This window comes from Quercus lobata, chromosome 9 (genome assembly GCF_001633185.2).
Source record: "Quercus lobata isolate SW786 chromosome 9, ValleyOak3.0 Primary Assembly, whole genome shotgun sequence".
Taxonomy (NCBI): domain Eukaryota; kingdom Viridiplantae; phylum Streptophyta; class Magnoliopsida; order Fagales; family Fagaceae; genus Quercus; species Quercus lobata.
In genome coordinates, this window is record NC_044912.1 from 18,121,254 (window position 1) to 18,144,150 (window position 22,897).

Sequence of the window (22,897 nt, forward strand, 5' to 3'; positions counted from 1 at the left end):
TAAATTTTGTTGTAGATTTTATTGATTCTATTTCTTTCTGTTTTTGCATCTCCTTCTCTATAATTTTTAGGACTACTTCATGTCTGCTTCCTGTATAGATCCTCTTCAATTTTATTGAAAAAACTCATAATACTTGGTATGGTTCTCTTTTAGTGGTCGGACTTGTTTGACATAAAGTATTTCTTCTCACTTCTCATTTATCGTGGGGGGGGGGGGAGTATTTGTTCTCACATATTTGCTTATTATTCTTTTCTAGAGGGCACTATGCCCAATAGAAGGTATGAAAAGCAAATAAGATAACACATTTTTGGGGGCAAAAGTTTGGGATGCTCATATGGGGCAAGTGTTGTGCTCCTACATGCTTATTTAACATCAAATCCTCAACTTACCCATTTATAGCACTCCTGTAAGGGGGATTGGGGAGGACAAGGGATGTTGGCTTCCTTGTAAGAGTAAGGGGTTTACGGTTAGTGCGTATTACCATCTTCTAGTTGGCCACAGTGATCAATTTTTCCCTTGGAAAAGCATTTGGAAGCAAAAGATTCCCTCTAGAGTGGCTTTTTTTGTTTGGACCGCTGCCTTGGGGAAATGTCTAACAATTGACAATTTAAGGAAAAGAGAGGTTTGCATTTTGGATTGGTGTTATCTGTGCAAGTGTAACAGTGAAACCATTGACCATCTGTTTCTTCATTGTCCGGTTGCTCTGGAGTTGTGGGATATGGTTTTTGGTTTATTTGGAGTTTGTTGGGTTATGCCAATGTCTGTTGTTGAGCTTTTTGCTTGCTGGCAAGGTCGATTTGGTCGCCATCGCAATGGAGATATATGGATGGTTGTTCCTCATTGTTTGATTGTTTGATGTGGTGTATTTGGAAGGAAAGAAATAGTAGGTGTTTTGAAGACAATGAGCATTCTGTGCCTGATCTCAAGCTTCTTTTTTTTAGAACCTTATTGGACTGGTTCTCTGTATGGAGAAACCATCATTTTTCTTATTTTTTGGATTTTCTTGATTTATGTAATTTCTGTATTTGATATGTACACCCCTGTATACTTCCTGTGTACTTGGGTGTCTCTCTCTTTTCGTTATCAATAAATCCTTATTACTTATCAAAAAAAAAAAAAATGTATGGAAAAGTAATTGAGAACTTGAAGATATTAAAGATAATTTGTCATGCACAATTGCCTACTAAAGCAAAAGGAATAACTTACATTTAATTCATTATAGCCTTTTGACTTCAAATTGAGCTATCTATCAAGTTAGCATTCATGTTTCACTGTAAGCATTGATGTCATTGAGGATTGCATTCCAGGTAGCCACATTTTTTTCCCTTTCTTTAAACTGTTTGGGACTAAGACTTTGTTGTTGTAGTTGAAACAACTCCACACCTCATTGGACTTGACCTCACCCACCATGCTATTCTTATGATGGATTTGGAAGTCCAATCAGCCCAAAGGCCATTGGTGTAGCCACCAATTTTTTTAAGCAGAAAATTAATTCATTCCATGCTTAAACTGTATCTTTTCAGTAGGGCAAGTCTATCTATCAATCAAATGAAATTCAATTAGGGTCAGTTTTGAAACAATTCCTTGCATTGATATTTATTAAATCCAGTCTTAATAGACCATTTTTAGTTTACCCATACTCACTAGTTTACCCTATACGCTATACTCACTAGATAAATTTTATTTACCATTCCTGAATAGTCCACTGTTTGCATTCTATTTTTAGCAATCCCCTTTGATTACAGAGTAATGGGACCAAGAGAGTGAGTTACCCCTAGGCATAGTACCCCAGATCCCCCCTATCGAGCCAGCATTGTAGTTTACCACATGTAGAATTTTATTCCTATGAAAGGGTGAGAATGGGCTGTCACTCTGTTATGATCCTAGTGTCCCACATTAGTTAAGTGTAAGTTTAACTATGTGTTTATAAGCTCTTGGGCACCCTCCCCTTGTAAGCTAGTTTTCAAGGGTGAGTTCTACCCATGAGTTGTAACATTTGGTATCAGAGCCAACCATCACCCCGATTAATCGGGCGTAGCTCATTGAGTATGGGATCAAATGAGTTGTAGCTTTGTGGTCGGATCCCCGAAGGGGTAACCTATAGGCTGGATTAAAATTACTGATAATTGAGTGAAGCAACCAAAAAGAGAAATGGCTACCAACGGGTCAGTGTCGCTAGAGCCGTCGTGAACATCGGCTGCGGAGCATGGTAGTATGTTATGATCCTAGTGTCCCACATTGGTTTAGTGTAAGCTTAACCATGTGTTTATAAGCTCTTGGGCACCCTCCCCTTGTAAGCCAGTTTTCAAGGGTGAGTTCTATCCATGGGTTGTAACTTACTCCCCCCGTCCACTCCTTGCAATGACCCATGGGTTTGTGTCCATATAGGTCTTGTTCATGGATTAACGAAAATGTGCAAAAGCTCTATTTGCCTCTGCCACTCTATGGGTCTCTTCCTTTTTACATGTGGCATCACCACTCCCTTTGGAAGCATCCACTAATTCGAAACTTAACCTGATCTCGTTGGGCATGGAGAAGCATTGGGAACCCCAATTTCAACAACCACCAAAAATACTTTTTACCTAGGCCATGAAGGTTTCTGGAGGGTGCAGGGCCTTTTTACCCTAATCTAGCTGCCTATTGCATCATTCTTACAAATAATTTTAACTTATATACATAAGGTCACTTTTGCAAATGATTATTTGTATACTTTTGGCTGTCTGAATTGACTTTGATCCTTGCTCTGCAATACAGAATTTCAGATATACATTAAAGTTTGCACTTTCCACAGCTGGTTGCATCAGCCATCTTTGAAATAGAATATGATAGGGAACAAAAGCACTTTTTTCCACTGCTTGTCATTTATTGATGGTTTGCATTATTCTTTTGTCAGTTGTTATTATTGTGACACTCCATGTGGCCATCCATTCCTTTTCTGTTTCTGAGAATATATGTTTTACTGCACCAGGATGCAGCGTAATAAGGGTCAATTTACTTCTGCTAGAAAGTCTGACGGAGCTTATGATTGGGGTGTCCAGGAGTCAGGGCAAGATGATAGTCCACCAGAAACCTCGTGAGTTCAATCCTGAACGCTTTTAATCTCACTGTTGGATGTACTTTTCCTTTTCCAGACTTCTTAACTTATAGGCTAAACTAAACTTTGGCCCTTGAAATATGTTTATGCTCCAATGTATTCCCTAGATTTTAGTAAGTTCCAATTTTGACTCTAAAATTTTTTAATTTTTAGCAATGTAGTTCTTCCATTAATATAACTAACAAAGTAGTTACAAAAATTGATGATGTGAGAAAACATTGGAATGATACATGTCATCCATTTTTGTGATGGCATCAATTTGACAGGACTAAATTGCTTACAATGGAGATTTTCAAGGACAAAATTTGCCATTTTTTAAAATTTAGGGACCAAATTAAAATCTGTGCTTTATTGCAGGAACTGAAAGTATAGGTAGCCTAAATTATATTTCTTTTTCTGTTTTCATGTGAGATGTATTATATGTTTATTGTATCTGACTTCTAAAGTGTATTTACACCTTAATATTGCTACATCTTTACTATTTGTATTCTGCATGCTTGTCTAGATGTACACACTGTGGCATAAGTTCAAAGGCGACCCCAATGATGCGGCGGGGGCCATCTGGTCCAAGGTCTCTTTGCAATGCCTGTGGACTTTTTTGGGCAAACAGGGTTAGTATTCCTTGAATATTTTGAAGCCTTATTATCTTCAATGCCTTTTAAAAGAAAATGTATGAAAAGTTCGATTCCATTGCTTCTTGGGGTGGCTGTTTAAAAGAATAAATAGTGACACCACTTATTTTTAGTAATTTCACAATTTCTTAATAACTTGCTGAGGTGGCTAGTTGTGAGTGGTGGGGGAAAAATGGTGTTAGTGATGGGCTTATGTGAAAGAGATTGTTCACCATTGGCACCTTACCATTTCAGCTAGTTGTGAAAAAAGTTGTGTTTGAAAAACGATATTCATTCTTGGCTTCATTGATACAGTGATACATATCACATCTTACATGTTGGTTGCTATGTAAACAGTTTTTTGTTGCACTTATGCGTCAAATTATAGGATTTATTGACAAATGGCAGACCCTTTTGTAGTTATACTCTGGTTATGTAATGTATTATAAACCCGGTTTAAAATACTAATATTACTATTTTTGTGTGTGTTCTAATAAGTATTATTGTTTACTTCAAAAAAAAAAAAAAAAATAGGGATGTTTATCCCACATTGGTCATGTGTGTCTAGTGTTTGCTGTTTATAACTCCAGTCTACAACTACAAAAGTTAGGCCATTTTGTAGTTGTACTCCGGTTATGTAATGTATTATAAATTCGGTTTAAAAGAGTATTACTATTTTTTTGTGTGGTCTAATAAGTATTACTATTTACTTAAAAAAAATAAAAAAATAAGGATGTTTATCCCATATTGATCGTGTGTGTCTAGTGTCCACTGTTTATAACCTCAGTCTACAATTACAAAGGTGAGGTTCTTTTGTAGTTGTATTCTGGTTATGTAATATATTATAAACACGGTTTAAAACACTAGTATTACTATTTTCGTGTGTGTTCTAATAAGTATTATTTTTTACTAAAAAAAAAAAAAATGGCAAGCAATTCAATTAAAGGACTAATAGTTGCAAAAATTGTGATTTGTTAATCTTTTTCGGAAAAAGGTAGTTATTGTCAGATATTTTTGAAATGTTAGAACTTTTTTATTTTTTTGGAGAGGAAGAAATATTAGAACTTAGAAGTTCCAAAATACATACTAATAGTTGAGGGCAAATTACCTAAAAAAATTATAGTTGAGGGAAAATTACCTACATAAGTTCCATACCTTATGTTTAATGTTTTTTTTCTTCACCGACTCAATAAAGAGGTGATTGTGATCTGGCAATGTGTTTGCCTGTGTTCATAGTTTAATCATGGTGTTGTAATTAAAATAAATGAACTAGTGTTCAATATAATTATGTGCAAAGGAATTAAAGACATTCTATTGTAAGAAATGTACCCTTATATCCACTTTGCATCTTTTTCAAGGTCTGGTTCTCCACAAGGGCGTCCCCAGTTTCTATGTGTTTGTGTGGAGAACCCATCGTGGATTAGTTGGATTAAGTCCTTCTCCAGCCTTAACTCATTAGTCAAGGTGTTTGCAATAACTCATGGATTACCGGAGATTTATCAAATAATATCTGGCCTTATACTATTTGCATGGTCACTCTTAAGATTTCTGGCTGCTCTTGTTCTTCGTGCTCGTGCTCTCCACTGATTATTCTACCATCAAATTATACGCCACTGATCTGTTCAGCACATCCTTTAATTAAAGACTTCTTTGTGCATCTCCAACTTTACTGCATTCAGTATTATCCAACTTTTTTGTCAAATTGAACTCTGCAGGGTACATTGAGGGATCTCTCCAAGAAAACTCAGGATCATTCTATGGCCACGGCTGAGCAGGTAATACTTATATGACTAGTGTATTAATATCATGCTTTAGGTATTATTCTGTTTACATTCGTTTCGGGTCTGTTTGGGATTCGTTTATTTTGCTGAAACTGAAAACGTTTTGCTGAAAGTACTGTAGATAAAGGTAAATGTTAGTCGAAATAGTATAGTAAGATCCATAAATAGTACCAAAAAGTGTAGTGGGACTTATGAATAGTAGCAAAAATAAGCTGAATAGTAAAATAAGTTTGCAAAAAAAAGCTAGCCAAACAAACACTTCATAGTCCCGGTAATTTTAATGTCCTTTGTTTTTGGCATTTTTATTCTTTGATTAGGTTGAAGGTGAAGCTAATGATTCAGACTGTGGACCTGCCATTCATGCAAACAACAATCTCATTACTTACTCTAATGGTGATAACTCAGCTTTAATGGCTGAGCACTGAACTGTGAGTTATCTTTACAGAGAAGGTCATAGCAGTTGCCTCTGGCATCATTCAAGTAGGTCTTCTAGTAATTCCTTATGTCTTGTCCATCCTATCCAATGTACAGATGTAATAGTGCCTTCATCAATACAAAGGGGTCATCTCCTTTTATATCTTGGGACTAGAACGGACTATCTAAATGGATCCATCTTATACTGTCATGAAGCCATAATATTGGTAATTTGTATACCATAACTCCACCCCAATAGTACAGTTTGGTGAAAATCTATGGCATTTTCTTCTTCTCCTCCTCAAATCTTTTAATGAAACATTTAGTTGTCTATGTGATTGGTTTAGTGTTAGCAGATCAAAAATTACTCCAAATATGAGTTGGTCATTGTCCTTCCCCATGTTCAAAGCATAATTTTCTTTGAGTTTGAACACTTATAACCCAAGTTTTGGCTATTCTTTCATATTGCGTAGTTTCTATACTTTTTATTTGTCACTCTAGTATTGCTCCAATTTTATATTTAGGGTCCATTTGGCCCACAATCTTAAATGGAAAATGCTCGGTTTTAGATGAAATCATAGATGGCCTATCAGATGCCTTGGCGACCTATCCAAACTCACGTTTTTAGATTCTAAAAACGCTTCACCTTTGTAATTCACATGGACTAGCGAGTTTCAAAATGAATTAAATTAACCTCTTTTGAAGCCCCCAATTAAATCTCGACAGATTACATGGTTGAATTCTAGTAATTTGGTTTATGATCTAAAGTGCGGTTTAATTTAGGATAAAGTTTAGTTACGAAATTAATTGTAGCCTAAGGCTACAACCGTACTTAATAAAATAAATATTACTACATATTTTGAAAATCTAAGGTTATGTTTGGTAACAGTTTTTGTTTTATATTTTCAAAAACTTGTTTTTGAGAATATAAAGAAAAACAATTTTCTTGCATTTTTGAAATCAAAAAGATGTTTGGTTAGTTAAAATTAAAAGATAATTTTTTGAAGAAAAAAAAAAACTAAAATATGTTGTTACTAGGATTTGAATTCTAATGCTAATTCATTAAATGAGATAGATTTATTAAATTAAATGCGTGTTCTCATTGACTTTTGAAAATTAGAAATTAAAAATAGCATTTTGCATGTTTTTAGTTTTTTTTCCCAAATTGAGTTTTGAGAACAGTTTTTATTTTCTGTCCATTTTGGGTTCTCAAACAAGTTTTTTAGTCTCAAAAATAGAAAAATTATTTTTGAAAACAGAAAATAAGGGGCAAAACCATTTACCAAACATACTTTTAAGTGTTGAATTACATGTTCTTTAAGCTTTTAGTACAAATGTCAAATTTTTTGTCAATCAAGTATTATTTACTATGTGATCTATAAGTTTATATTTTATCATAATTTTAAAAACTGGACCGGACAGACAGGTCCGACCAATTCAATTGCGAACCAGTTACTAATCCGGTTTGGTTATGACTAAAAACCGAAAATCAATCAAAAATCGAAAATAATCAGGAATCAGTCAGTTCAATCGTAAAATTGAGAACCGTTATGGTTGAATCGATTATTGGCCAAATGGGTTGAAAACTAAAACTAACCTAAAAACGCTCACGCGTCTCTTAGTCTCTCTTTCACTCATTTTTTTCCCCTCAAAGCTAGCTTGTTGGAGCTGTGATTCTACCCATGCGTCACAAATCTTTAGAGAAAGAGGGAAAACAGATCCATAGACACAGAGTGAGAGAAAGACCTGGGCTTGTTTGGATTTGGAGAGGAGAGACCACAATTAATACATACATTAGCCTCAATCCATTTGAAACTGTGTGGCCATATATTTTATTCTTTTTTTTTTCTTAAAGAATCAGATAACAGAGGAATGATTTTTGACTTTTGTGAAGTGTTGCTTTTGTGAAGAGTGGCAGCACTGAAGTAGTGAAGTGTTGCTTTTTATACTCATGAATCAAACCCTAGTCGTATGAGACCATTTAATCCCCACCGTCCAATCTTTAATGTGTTCCACTTGTCAATATGCCACCTTATTTACAGGCACGTGCAGCACTAATAGATCTCAGAATTATCATGCTTCACAATTTATGTACTACTATCTTGGTGGCTTTTAACAATGTGTGAACGTATATAACAAATTATTTTTAATATTTAAATAATATTTATTATAAAAATTGGGCATAAAATTATAAAAACTTATTAACATTATCAAACTTAAATATACTAATAACTAATTAGCTACACTTTAGATTTTTATAATTTAAAATTAATTAATTAAATTATTTATGATGTCATTAGTTTGACCTTCGGTTGGACCTCAATCGGACCATAAAACTAATAACCAGTCTCTTTTTTGATTCTTTGATCGAATCGGTTTTTAAAATCATGTATTTTATATATGATTTTAAATTATGAAAATTTGCAATTTAAACAATTTATTGATAACATAGTTATTGATTTTTAATTTTCTAAAAATTTTGCAAGTATAGAGGATATAAGAAAAAGTTATAATCTAATGGTAGATTTGTCAAAATTCACCTCTAATAAAAAGATATTGATAAGAAATAGAAAAGTAGAGCCTGAAGAGAAGAACTACTTTCGCCCGGTGGAATAGTATTTTTTTTTTTTTTCTTTGAGATGGTATTGTTTTTTTTCTTTTTTAGAAGACGGTGGAATGGTAATACTACATATATTCTTATTCTCAAGACACTATTCCTTTCACGGTACATACATTCTTATTTTCAAGACACTATTCCTTTCACACTAATGGCAAATTCAACAATTTTCACACCGCTTGAATCTTTTTCAATCCATAAACTTGTGCAATCTCACATTTTCAACTAAGACCACTCGAACCAATTTCATCTATCTTGCTCAGATTTCATCTATCCTGCATGGTTTCACCCTTAGAGGGAGCTGCTCTATTTAAGGATGTCAATACCGTACCGGAGGTCGTACCAGTTTGGTCACCGGTATGATATATTTCAAATACCGGTCAATACTGGTGTACCGTTTCGAGTTTACCGCTATTTTATATATTTAATATATATATACACACACACACACACACATGTAGACACAAAATCTCTATTTACCATAAAACAGTGCCTCAAAAATTCATGTTTACCATAAAACATTACTTCAATTAAGAACAAATAATTCATAGTTTTAAACTTTGACATCAACTAAAAAAAAAAAAAAAAAAAGGGTTACATTTCATGTTTCGGTTCGGTATCCAATTATCGGCCGGTACAGTCGGATTTCGCCGATACTGCCGGTACGATGCTGGTACGGCCGGTATTTTTTTCGGTATGAAACAGGGGAGTCGAACGTACTGGATTGTTGGCCGGTACTTCATATTCCGGCCGTACCGGCCGATACGGTACGGAATCGATAACCTTGGCTCTATTTGTCTCAAAAAATCAAACAAGGTTGTCTATTTTCATGAAAAAATAATGAAAACTACAGTTCTTGTAAAATGGAATATTTCTATCCAAATCCTTTTTTTATCGTGGTAAGTGGATTTTTTTTCTTTCTAAAATGATGATTAGTTGAAAATTTTAATTTGTATGAATGCGACAAATTCTTCAACATTTCCATTCTCTTCAAATACGTTAAACTAGGCAGTGAGGAAAAGTGTGTCACTTGTTGGAGTCTCGAACACGCGGAACTCATTAGTTTTTGTTTTCTATTTCACATATTAACTTTTCCTATCTTTTTCTCTTTTTAGAATATTCTATTTCACATATAAGATAAGTATTACCTATTCATAAAAAAACAAAAAAAAACTAAGTAACCTTTATCTTGTGGCTAGAATTTTATCATGAAGCAGTTGAATTTATTTTATTGGGGCATCTGAATCTGATGCACACTCGTGATGCTAGTTCTTAATTTTATCATCGTTATTAAGCTCTTAATTAACCAGATAGTTATCAATCATTGTTAATACTACAATTATATTGATTCTCAAAACACAAAAAAATACAATTATATTATGTAGTTGCTTCCAATTTTCAATGTGGATTATACTTAATAGTTTGTTATGCAAGTTTAATCGCAATATTAGCACAAACATCTGCCTATTTTTTTCTCAAAAAAAAAAAAAAAAAAACCTGCCTATGTAGTGCCTACAACTACTTGAGCTTTAGGCTACTATTTGTTCTTGTTCTTTCTTCCATTTTTCTCTCCCACTTTGACTATAGTCTCCTGACAATTAAACTTGGAAAATTGAGGCATGAAACACCATAATATCTTTCTTTCTTTTTTCTTTTTTTTTTTTTATGAACTAGAAATTTTATTAAGAGAGAAAACAAACTACACAGACAAACAAGCCTCACCCTAAATAATATAAACAAAAGGAGGGCTGTTATCAAAATCAAAAGAACCAAAAAAATTACAAACTAAAGACCATTTTGCTAGAGAATGAGAAGCTATATTGCACAACCTTGGCACCCAACATACAAAATCTCTAAAGAGAAGATGCCAAGATAATTCGAGAGTCAGCCCAAATGGACTTGATTCTTCATTTTCTTTGACTTTGTTGTCGTCATATAATTTCATTCCTTGACTTCATTCCTGAGGTTTTATTTTGCTATCAATCTAGAGTCTTTTGGCTGAATATTGCTAAATTTGAAGTTAATTTGTGTTATAGGTACTGTTTCAACTTATTTAGGAATCTGAGGAAAGAGAGTGAATTTCGGCAATACCATTGCCGAAATTCAACAAAAGTAGGAGAGAGAAATTTTTGATTTTCGGCAACACCATCACCGAAATAGGAGGGAAAATTTTTTATTTTTTTCCCTCCTATTTCGGCAATGCCATTGCCACATTTCACTTTTTTTTTTTAAGAAATGATATGTGCACACAATTTTTACAATATTTTTACAACATTTTTACAACAAATCACAGGTAATTAGTTATTATTAGTTAAAATTTGAATTTAACACTGAGATTACTTTTTTAATCCAACAAATATAACCTGCCACTTTAAATTTGTTGTAAAAATATTGTAAAAATTGTGTGCACGTATCATTTCTTAAAAAAAAAAAAAAAAAAGAAAAAAAAAAAGAAAGTGAAATGTGGCAATGGCATTGCCGAAATAGGAGGGAAAATAATTTTCCCTCCTATTTCGGCAATGCCATTGCCACATTTCACTTTCTTCTTTTTTTTTTTTTTTTTTAATATTTAAGAAATGATGTGCACACAATTTTTACAATATTTTTACAACAAATTTAAAGTGGCAGGTTATATTTGTTGGATTAAAAAAGTAATCTCAGTGTTAAATTCAAATTTTAACTAATAATAACTAATTACCTGTGATTTGTTGTAAAAATGTTGTAAAAATATTGTAAAAATTGTGTGAACATATCATTTCTTAAAAAAAAAAAAAAAAAAAAAGTGAAATGTGGCAATGGCATTGCCGAAATAGGAGGGAAAAAAAATAAAAAATTTTCCCTCCTATTTCGGTGATGGTGTTGTCGAAAATAAAAAATTTCTCTCTCCTACTTTTGTTGAATTTCGGCAATGGTATTGCCGAAATTCACTCTCTTTCCTCAGATTCCTAAATAAGTTGAAACAGTACCTATAACACAAATTAACTTCAAATTTAGCAATATTCAGCCAAAAGACTCATCAATCTAGCACCTTTTGATTAAATAATAATAACTTTCTCTAAAGTAATGATTTTTTATTTTATTTTATTTTATATAAAATTCTTATCCAAACCTTCACAAAAAGCTGGTAACAGATTTGGTCGGCTGGCGTCCAAATCCGGAAAAACACTTGACCAGCCCACCAATCAAAGTTCTGGCTGTCGCTTGAACTACCAAAAAATAAATTTGTACAGTGATAAAGAGACAAAAATGTTTCATAATTTATTAAAATATTAAATTTTGAGTGGAGTAACATATCATTTTTATATGGTTTTTGTGGGGCCCAATAGTTAACGGGCCAGACCCATTTACTCATGGGGAGTCCAAAAGCCCAAGCCGAGGAGGGTTATGGCCCAAGCTCAAACAATATAAAGCACAAGATAGCCTTGGGATACAGCCGAGGATAGTTCAGTCCTCGGCAGACCCAAAGTCCCACCGAAAAGAGGGGCAAAAACGGTATAGGACTAAACTTGAAAGAAAATCTAAAATATCCAGGGAAAGCTACCCTTACTGCCATTCAATACTCTGCACCTGACAGAGCCGTATTCTTCGGCTTTTACGACCACCCCCAACGACTTTGGGTATGGGCTGATGGGACAAGTATCAATCTTGGAAAGTTTGACCCTACACGTGGACGAAGGACAGTGAACGCAGGCTAGTATAAAAGGAAAGGTGAGTAATCTAGAGGGCTGGCTGGAAAAAATGGCCAAAAACCAGAGCCTCCCAGCCCGCCTCCAGGAGAAAGACTCCTAAGGCGAAGACAACCTAACCATGTATGCATATCACGTAAAACCCACCGTTTGGCGACCAAGACCTAACCTTTCAAACCCACGCTCTACAAATGATGTTGTTTGGGCCTTTTTACGTGCGAACCCAACACTGCTACGGTCCGCCACGAATCGTGTCCTTACAATTGGCGCCGTCTGTGGGAAGGTTTGTGTCTTGGCACTGGTGGTGGGTTGATACCATCCTTCACGTCATTTTCAGTAGTTGAATATAGTGTTTTAGAGTAAAGTCCCACCAGGGGCTACGTTTCTTCACTAGGGGCTGCGCTTTGTAGCGTCGATAACACGGATGGTTCCAGGGGCTTGGCCGATGTGCTGGTCCTTTTAAACCAAGATCCTACGCCATAGCCGAGGGGATAATTCCCCCAACTACTTATCAAAACTGGGTTTTGGATAGAACCAAGGCATTGCATGGTCCTCGGACTCAAGCCTATGGGGAAACCAACTACTTTGATGAGAAAACTGAGTTTTGGACAGAACCAAGACATTGCATGGTCCTCGGACTCAAGCCTATGGGGAAACCAACTACTTGGATGAGAAAACTGAGTTTTGGACAGAACCAAGGTATTGCATGGTCCTCAGACTCAAGCCTATGGGGAAACCAACTACTTGGATGAGAAAACTGGGTTTTGGACAGAACCAAGGCATTGCATGGTCCTCGGACTCAAGCCTATGGGGAAACCAATTACTTGGATGAGAAAACTGGGTTTTGGACAAAATCAAGGTATTGCATGGTCCTCGGACCCAAGCCTATGGGGAAACCAACTACTTGGATGAGAAAACTGAGTTTTGGACAGAACCAAGACATTGCATGGTCCTCGGACTCAAGCCTATTTGGAAACCAACTACTTGGATGAGAAAACTGAGTTTTGGACAGAACCAAGGCATTGCATGGTCCTCGGACTCAAGCCTATGGGGAAACCAACTACTTGGATGAGAAAACTGGGTTTTGGACAGAGTCAAGGCATTGCATGGTCCTCGGACTCAAGCCTATGGGGAAACCAACTACTTGGATGAGAAAACTGAGTTTTGGACAGAACCAAGGCATTGCATGGTCCTCGGACTCAAGCCTATGGGGAAACCAACTACTTGGATGAGAAAACTGGGTTTTGGACAGAGCCAAGGCATTGCATGGTCCTCGGACTCAAGCCTATGGGGAAACCAACTACTTGGATGAGAAAACTGAGTTTTGGACAGAACCAAGGCATTGCATGGTCCTCGGACTCAAGCCTATGGGGAAACCAACTACTTGGATGAGAAAACTGGGTTTTGGACAGAACCAAGGCATTGCATGGTCCTCGGACTCAAGCCTATGGGGAAACCAACTACTTGGATGAGAAAACTGGGTTTTGGACAGAACCAAGGCATTGCATGGTCCTCGGACTCAAGCCTATGGGGAAACCAACTACTTGGATGATAAAATTAGGTTTTGGACAGAACCAAGGCATTGCATGGTCCTCGGACTCAAGCCTATGGGGAAACCAACTGCTTGGGTGAGAAAAAGATTGAGTTTTGTAAAGTTGGCTACTTAATAACAATTCTAAGTTACTCAATCCCCGGCTCAAATACTATAAAGGGTTAATGCCAACAGGAGTGTTAAGAAGATGGTGAAATGCCCCACTATTCAGTAGCCTAGGGGGGCTGTTCATTTTGCGGGTGATATGTCCTCGGATGGTTACTCCCTACGCTGCATCGAGCATTGAGCTATCATCTCGGCTAGTTTTGAGGTAAGTATCGTTTTTCACAGGTCGGCATTGTTGTGCCAAACAACTCTATTAAAGTTATAGTGATATCTTCTTTTTTAGCAAGCATTTTGGCCCTAAGTGTCATTGATTCAAATGCTATATTATTGTGCCGAACAGCACTTGCAAATTCATAATAGCGCCTTTCTCTTTGACAAAGGATTAGGGCCCCAAGTATTGTACTCTAAGGTCGACGGTATTGTGCCATGCCGACTTAGTAAGCTCATCATAATGTCCTTTCTTTTCCTGCCTAATGGGAGTTTCAGCCCTAAGTATCATTTGTTCGATTCAGTATTACTAAGCCGGATTGTTTTTATAAACACAGAGCGAGATCTTTTTATTAACTGGGACTTTGGTCCAAGACGTCGGCCACGGTTTAAAAATAAAAAGAATTCACAAGAATGTGTGTTTATGCATTGCGCTATTATTTCGAAAATATAAAGATAGAACATGTGAAGTAAAGTGATAACAATTTTTATTAATATAAAGATGTATTACAACGTACAAAGAGGGGTTTAGACAAGCCTATACAAAAGGTAGATTGCCAAAACAATAAAAAAAAAAGCAATACATTAAGTAAACATTCAGATCTCTGTTTAAATTCGTCTCCGAAGTCCTTCCAAACTCTGCCTCAGTAGTGCCCATATTGAGAGAAGGACCTTCTTAAGAAGAAGATGGAGGAGATGAATGAAGAAGATGGAGGAGATGAATGAAAAGAAGGAGGAGAAGAAGAGGGAAGAGATGAAAAGAAAGAAAAAAGGAGCAAAAGAGGGAGAAGGAAAAGTACCAGGATGGACCTGGTGGTGGAAAGAAGAAGAAAGAAAGGCAAAAGGAGGCACGAGTGAACGAAGAGAGGAAGAAGCAGGGGCGCTTAGTCCCTGCCTCAGTCCTGACTCCTAGCACACCGGTGCCATGTTAGGTATGCTCATGAGAGAGCGGTTGGTACTGATAATGGGTGTCTTCGACTCAGTCACGCCAAAAGTTTGACGTGACGAGTCCCTGCTTCGGATTTTGGCTGAAAGGAAGGTGGGACAAATCTTGAGTCTCCACCATCCTTGCCCTGACTGAGCCATCTCGAGCTTTATTAGAACATGGTGCTTTTGGGAGGGGTATGGTTCCTTTATTGCTTATTGCTATGGTGAACGTATCACAATTTAAGGTATCACCAGAGGGTAAAAGTAAACTCTGGGAGGAGTCTAAGGGTTTCAGATTTTGGGGGGATTAAAGGAGTTCATATGTGGGAGAAACAACTCTTGCCTTTTCTTTTTATATGAGGGGCGAAGCGGAAGGAACTTAATATGTTCAGATCTCCAAAGAAATCTGCAAACAAGGATGTGCCCGTTCCGCTTCCCCACCTCATCAATAACCATTAAATCTGAAAGGTCTCGTAAAGGGAAACTATTAAAGACACGCTTTGGATAGCCAAACGGCATGAGTGCGCCGTGAATAAATTAAGAGGAACATCTTGTAGACCGGTACATTTCCTGGGCAGGTGGAGAACCGCCAACATCAATGAAAGGCTGAATTAAATGAGCCATAATAAAGGTTCAGTATTACAAAACCCCCCTTTCCAACCAAGAGGTCGGACAGTAGGGTTTTGAGGGGCTATTGTGGGGCCCAATAGTTAACGGGCCAGACCCATTTACTCATGGGGAGTCCAAAAGTCCAAGCCGAGGAGGGTTATGGCCTAAGCTCAAACAATATAAAACACAAGATAGCCTTGGGATACAGTCGAGGACAGTTCAGTCCTCGGCAGACCCAAAGTCCCACCGAAAAGAGGGGCAAAAACGGTATAGGACTAAACTTGAAAGAAAATCTAAAATATCCAGGGAAAGCTGCCCTTACTGCCATTCAATACTCTGCACCTGACAGAGCCGTATTCTTTGGCTTTTACGACCACCCCCAACGACTTTGGGTATGGGCTGATGGGACAAGTATCAATCTTGGAAAGTTTGACCCTACACGTGGACGAAGGACAGTGAACGCAGGCTAGTATAAAAGGAAAGGTGAGTAATCTAGAGGGCTGGCTGGGAAAAATGGCCAAAAACCAGAGCCTCCCAGCCCGCCTCCAGGAGAAAGACTCCTAAGGCGAAGACAACCTAACCATGTATGCATATCACGTAAAACCCACCGTTTGGCGACCAAGACCTAACCTTTCAAACCCACGCTCTACAAATGATGTTGTTTGGGCCTTTTTACGTGCGAACCCAACACTGCTACGGTCCGCCACGAATTGTGTCCTTACAGTTTTTATTATTATTACTAAGTAGTAGCAGACCCACGGTATGCGTATGAATATATCATTCTATACAAATATATTATTCTTTTTTTTTTTTTTGGGAAAAAATTGGGCGTGTTTAATTGATATTATTCTCTTATTATTATTATTGAGAAGAGCTATTATTCTTTTTTTAAGTGATCTATATTCTTCAAACTTTTGTTATAGTATGTTATGTTTTCCTTTTTTTATTTCTACAACTAAATATTTTTAAGGAGATTATCAAGTTAATCAAATCTCATCACAAATTTAAAATTGATATTACTCAAATAATTGATAGGCACATTCAAATATTAAAAGTGTTCTCTTTAATTGTTAAATGTTATCCTATTGCATTATAAAGAATTAAAAATAGTATATAAGATTTTTTTTTTGTTCTCTTTTATTGTTAAATGTTATCCTATTATATTATAAAGAATTAAAAATAGTATATAAGAATATAATATTATTCTATTACATAATATGATTTGGATATTTTTTTTTTTTTGAGAAAATGATTTGGATAATTTGGTGTTTATTATTATATATATTTTTTTCCTTCTCATCTTATCTTATTCACCATTTAAATTCAACCACATCCTCCATATTATTAAATTATTTATATTTTTCTCATTTTTTTATTTTTAAGAATTAAACATATAATATTTTACTTAAATTCAAGTAAATAAAATTTTCAAATTCTCACTTCCAATATATCTAAGAATTAACTCAAACCAAAACTATATGTGTTGAGAAACTCACAAAAGATACCACCAAAATGCATCGACCCAAAGATTGAGTAGAGAAGAAAGAGAGAGAGAGAGAGAGAGAGAGAGAGAGAGAGAGAGAGAGAGAGAGAGAGAGAGAGAATAATCACATATTCTAGGAGAGAATGTGAGAGAAATAGCAAAATTATACTCCCTCCGTCCCACTTTGTTTGTCCTCTATTCTATTTTGAGATGTCCCAAAATATTGTCCTATTTCTAAAAATAAAAGCCATTAATTTACTAATGTTCCTATTATACCCCTATTAATTTACTAATTTAATTTTTTGATAAATTTATTTAAGGGTAGTTTTGGAAACTTATACATTTTTAAAAGGTAGACAAAACAATAAATGATGTTCCCTTAAAAAGTTTGACTTTTCAAACAGGACAAACAAAGTGGAACAGAGGGAGTATAGAATAAGGTGAGTAGAAGAATATTCAAAAGAAAATATATACTTGTAAATAACAAATTATCCAAGCTATGCTACGTAGAAGAATAACATTATATAAAATCATTGGATAACATTTAACGATAATTTTTTTTTTTTTAAAATAACAAATTAAAATGTAACCAAATGCATCAACCCAAAGTAGAGTTCAACAAAAAAATTCTTCAACCTAAATTAGATGTGCAACAAAGAATTAAAAATTCACCAAAAGAAAGAAGAGAGATAGAGAGTATTCACTTGTTTGTGTGGGCACAATATGGATAGAATGGAAGAGAGAAAAGCAACTATTTATAGTAAAAAAAATGGGAAGAAGAAGAGTCAAAATAAAAGGAATATGAAGGGATGGAAGAGTTGTAAAGTTAAGGTATAGAGTAGTGGGGAGATAAAAAGTTAAAAGTGGGGAAAATGTTGGAGGAAGAGTGATTGTAAGGTGATAAATTAATAAGGAGAAAAATAATTAAAAATGACATAGAGAAAATGTTAGAAATAAGTGAACGATATGACCGTTGATGTGGCTCAATAAAAGTATAGTCATAATAAATGCTACGCTTCAGTTTTTAGATATATATAGATTTGTAGTGTTCACTAATTTTTATATGGTGTTGGTCTTGCTTGCGGTGGCTGAAGCTGAAAGGCAAGAGTTCACATCTATGATCCAGCTTTAATGATTGCCATTGAAAATGTTAATGCAAACACTCTTTTAGTGAATCCCAGATAATCTCTGCAATTGTACTAACAGCTGCTCAAACTTTATGTGTACAAAAGAAACCCTATGCACACCCTTTCAATATAATTCAACCTGTCTCCATGCATCTAACATTTTATTCCAAGTAAGAAATCCTTCAAATTGGGTTTCATTCTTTCTTTTTTTCCCTAAAATCCTCTTTTTATTTTATTTTATTTATTTTATTTTTTTTTTAAATTAGCAAAAAGTAATAAGTTCAAGTAAAATTTCCTTCACTTTAATATTCTTCTCCCAAAATTGAATTCAATATTTTACTTATTTGCTTTATGTTGTAGATCTGGATAAACGTGCGAAGCTATGTGATGGGCTGCTCCAGTTACAGAAATAAGAAAGCAGTTAGACGCATATGATATTAAAGAAATATTTCAATATGGATCCTGGCCTATGTTCATATTTGTGTGTTCTTGTACTCAGTCCTGAATGCCAACTTTCTATTGCCATCATTTGCTCAAAGCAGACATAAATTCGATGAACAATCATTTGCTCTGGCACAAGGTAGCATATAGCTCTATACATTTATAGAGTTATATATAACTCCAAAACTGTGGTAACAAGATTACAACTAAATGCCAATATATGAATGTGGAATCTCCAAGCAATCAATCCAATCCCTCTTCTTCTTTTTTCTTAGTGCCAAATTTACATGGCCAAGTGTACATTTGAAGCTTCTCCTGCCCAGAAGTTATTAACAGAGAGCCTAAGGTTCTGTTATCTAAAGCAACTTTGCAGTACTCATCTTCAAACAAAGCAAGAAAATCATGTTTATTTCTTCAGATATTTTAGGCACAATTAGAACATGCTGCCTGAAAAGATTATCATATGATTAGTCCTGTTTCTCATATTTACCCAAAATAGTTTCCTCCAAGGGAAGAGAAAGAACTCAAGGTTGCCTAGATAGCGAATCCTCCACCCAGCCTCTGATTTGTGTTTATGCTGTCAGAAACAGCTCCATCACTACCAAAAACCCCCAACTCCTTGATGTCTGCAACAATAGCCAGCCGTATAAATTAAATTTTCTATATACTATCTCCAAAAGGAGGTTTCAGGCGATTGATTGAAACTGCTAGGTAATCATGAATGGTAGATTATCCTTTTCTTAAGCAATAGTTGTTAAATGTGTAAACTTCAAAAAACTTATTAAGCATATTTAGACTGTCGTATGCTCTAGCACCACTTTCCATTTTAATTTCTCTATTCGTTACTATCTCAAAGCTAAATCAACAGGGAATTACTTAATGTCTTCACTTAAGGCATTTGAATTGATATTTATAAGCTGCAGCAGTAAAAGGGTCCTGCAGACCATTCAAATTGCTATCATGTTATAACAACAATAACAAAGGGCACATTCAGGCTCCACTCTTAGCTCTCACATTATCAGTTCTTTTTTCTTTCTTTCTTTTTCTTTTTATTACAAAAGTGCATGTACCAAAAAATGGAGCTCAAATTGCACTGCCCGAAATAGACCAAATATTGCATGGAAGGAAAACTGAGAAATCAATAAAAGGAAAGTCTGAGAGTATCACCTCTAAAAGTTCTGTTCTTTCACTATACCCTTTCTCTGAAGGGAGATACTGTTACACACCAGCAGAACCAGTATCAGGAGACTTCTTAGAGAAAACTTGAGATGCCTGCAAAGTCAGAGTACTCCATGACTCTTGGCCACTGGGTCCAAGCGGAGTACTCCAGGACTATGGCAAGCATGCAGAAAGCAAAAGGATAAAATCTAATCACCTTAAAAAACGAAATCAAAAAGTAATAGAGAACATCTGTCAAGAACCTTACAACTCTTATGGTCTTACCTTACAGGAATCACCATCGCTGACAGGTAATAATGATGATGTACCTGAAGATGCAACTGCAGGAGCAGGAGCAGGAGCATTGTTGCCACAGGGCGAAATTGATGCAGTGGCAGAAACACCACCAATTGTTAATGCTGGAATGTTATCTATGTGTTCAGTGTGCAAATTGCCTGTAATGGGAAAAGGCGTAGCTGCAGGAACTCACAATTTGGAGCCCCCATTGTTTTACTGTCTGAAGCACCCTGGGATATCTTCTCCTCCTTAAACTGTCAAAAGCTAACAAATTATTTTCAGAGGACATTATCACAGATTGACTAGCTGAAGATGATATTACTAGTTTTTTCTGGGAAGGTTTAGTAATAGCATCGAAATCAATCCTGCCTCTTGAATTTCCCCTTTTAATTTCCATGGCATTCCCATCTATGGATCCTATGCTACTAGAAAATGCATTTCTCTGCAACCAGAATTCTCATTAGGATAAGAACCATGCATATTTTCATATAAAGTATGTTATGATAATGACAAAGAATGAGATGGCTAAACAATAGTCATAAGTTTTATTTACAGTATGATAACATTATGAGCAAAGTCATTTCCAAAAATAATAAGGTAAAGTCAACTGAAAAACATGTACAGCAAAGCAACAGCATTTAGGAGTGCTGCTTTGCTAAAGCAGTTTCACTCCATCAACTAGGTTTGGATTTTGATAGGTGCCTTGTGATCAGGTTGAAAGTTTGACGCAACATGGGAAAAGTATGTCCTTGATAAAGTACCACTTCAGAATTTTTAGCACAAATCTGCACTACATCATCCCAATTTACAGTTTAAAACTGTACAACACACATTCCTAATGTCTTAGACCTTGTGGCTCAAAAGAGTAATTTGATGCAAGTACAAGAACAACAAAGCCCTAGTCCCAAAATTTTGAGGTTGGTTATGGATCCTCAAAAATTTGATGCAAGTTGAGTGAAAATGGTCCAAAGGGAAGCCGAAAATGAGATGGGCAGAAGTGACGAGGAAGGACATAGTATCAAAGATGTAATAAGGAAAATGGAATCAGTGCTAAATGATGGAAATGGATTCATGTATGGATCAAATTTAGATCATGATACTCTCAACCAAAATAACATGTTAGCAGAATACTCAACTAAAAGAAAGAAAATAAGCTGCAAAAATGCTGTCTACCTCAGAAATGTTAAAAAGTCAGTTGCATAGCAAACAATAAAACAAAAAGGGGGGCCAGGCGAAGCATGCTATCCACTTTCAAGCACTGATTGAACATAAAACACAAGTCCAAAGCATAAGCAGAAGAAAACTCAACCTGCTTATGAGCAGAATCATCAGCAGCTCCATCACTATTTGCTCTAGAATGTCTCTCTCCTTAGAGTTGGAAAATGTTCCCATATATCTCAAACAAGATGCACCATAGGCGAACTGGATATATCCTTTTGCTGGTTTAGTGATCTGCCACAAGGATATACATGAAGGGCTAACAAACAAAAAGAAAAAGAATAACCAGTACATTAGTTGTAAATGAATGTCAAATTATACCTCATTTCCCCCTTCTTGAAGAGCACTAACTTCCTCTGCACTAAAGTTGGCCATTGATATTGATTTCACTCGATGTGTGAATTCCCGGCTAGAATTGTTTCAAACACAGAAATTAGACAGCATATGAATATCCAGAAAAAAGAAAAGAAAAATTACAAGATGAAAATGTCAGCAGATGTGATAGGAGGCAACAGATGTGATGAGATATGTCAGCAAACTGTATTCCACTGCAGATTGTGCAGACAAGTGTCCAAAAGTTCGTGCAGACATATTGTGGTCCCTGTTCACAATCCATACAATAGTCAATGTATTGTTCCACAAATAGATTCTTAGGTGCAAGAACCAGGAAAGCATTAATTAATGTAGAAGTTGATTCTGTCATATGAAAACTAAAGCATCTTATATTATACACAAGCAAGAGTAAGCTTTAAATGGAAAAATAAAGACGATTAATAAGATACAACAAACTCAAGGACAATGTATCCTAAAAGTCTAGGCGATGTTATTCCAAGCTATTTCGAAATAACATCCATCCAACTTGTTAAAATACAAGGTTTAATAAGATACAAGAAACACAAATAAGAAATACAAGTAATATTACTTAAAGTTACACCAAATTTAACTTGAACCATATTATGTGTTTTCCGTAGGTGAACGATTCTTGCAAAATATTAATATTAATGCTAAAGGGTTTAGCAAAAGAAATCTAGAGGTTTCACATGATATATATTTATTTATTTTTGTATTGTGGATTTCTCACGTTATTAAGTATATAAAAAGGAGTGAGACCAGTTATTACCAAATTTATTGTATAGAACTAATAAACTGGTTATAAAAAAGATACTTAAAATGGTAATTTACAAACTATTGTGTCAATTTTTGAATTGTAAAAAGTCAAACAAACTATTTAACCCATAATCTTGCTAAATGGGCAAGCTTTAATAATGTCGATGACTTTGTTTTTATCTTTCTATCTAATTGGGTTTTTTATTGAGAAATGGGAGATAACCTTCATTCTTATCTTTTCTATCTTCTTATCGGTATTCAATTATTTCTTTAAAGAAAAAAAATTATGTTTGTAAAAAGGTAATATGCATTAGCTAGTGGAAGACTTGCTTAGCTCATATGTTTGTAAATTTTTTTTTAGTCACAATAACCTTCATTCATATGTTTGTGAAGGGAAAACTTATCACAAAATTCAACTTTTTTATTTATTTCTTTCATGGAAACAAAAATCAACTTTGATTTG

At 35.3% G+C, this 22,897-nt stretch overlaps 2 protein-coding genes across 4 annotated transcripts in view; one reads left to right on the top strand and one right to left on the bottom strand.

Moving 5' to 3' along the window:
• LOC115959284 (GATA transcription factor 25) overlaps positions 1-22,897 on the top strand; it is a 69,112-nt gene that overhangs the window by 2,707 nt on the left and 43,508 nt on the right. The window contains exons 4-7 of one of the 2 annotated variants that reach the window (XM_031077636.1): positions 2,969-3,073; positions 3,600-3,705; positions 5,421-5,480; positions 5,804-6,324. In XM_031077636.1, coding sequence (XP_030933496.1) covers positions 2,969-3,073; positions 3,600-3,705; positions 5,421-5,480; positions 5,804-5,911 — 379 coding nt within the window. In that variant the 3' untranslated portion in view covers positions 5,912-6,324. Of the gene's footprint in view, positions 1-2,968; positions 3,074-3,599; positions 3,706-5,420; positions 5,481-5,803; positions 6,325-22,897 lie in introns of those variants that run through there. The other variant, XM_031077637.1, reaches the window with a different exon arrangement.
• LOC115959286 lies at positions 18,686-21,801 on the bottom strand. Of its 2 annotated transcripts, XM_031077638.1 has the most exons (6): positions 21,649-21,801; positions 21,419-21,561; positions 20,303-20,363; positions 20,098-20,153; positions 19,822-19,869; positions 18,686-19,280 (listed from the first exon to the last, which is right to left on the bottom strand). In XM_031077638.1, the coding sequence occupies exons 1-5, from the start codon at positions 21,700-21,702 to the stop codon at positions 19,824-19,826; spliced, it is 360 nt and encodes a 119-aa protein (XP_030933498.1). In that variant the 5' UTR covers positions 21,703-21,801; the 3' UTR covers positions 18,686-19,280; positions 19,822-19,823. The 2 variants fall into 2 exon arrangements, 1 of the variants encoding a protein (XP_030933498.1); XR_004084818.1 differs by having other exon boundaries at positions 19,822-20,551.

Bases quoted from the DNA above. Each gene is read 5' to 3' on its own strand.
- LOC115959286 (XM_031077638.1), bottom strand. From the start codon at position 21,702: ATGGCCAACTTTAGTGCAGAGGAAGTTAGTGCTCTTCAAGAAGGGGGA. The intron at 21,562-21,648 runs GTATAATTTGAC...TCCTTGTGGCAG, and splicing joins TTCAAGAAGGGGGAAATGAG to ATCACTAAACCAGCAAAAGG. The intron at 20,154-20,302 runs GTGAGTTCCTGC...CTGCTCCTGCAG, and splicing joins AACAATGGGGGCTCCAAATT to TTGCATCTTCAGGTACATCA.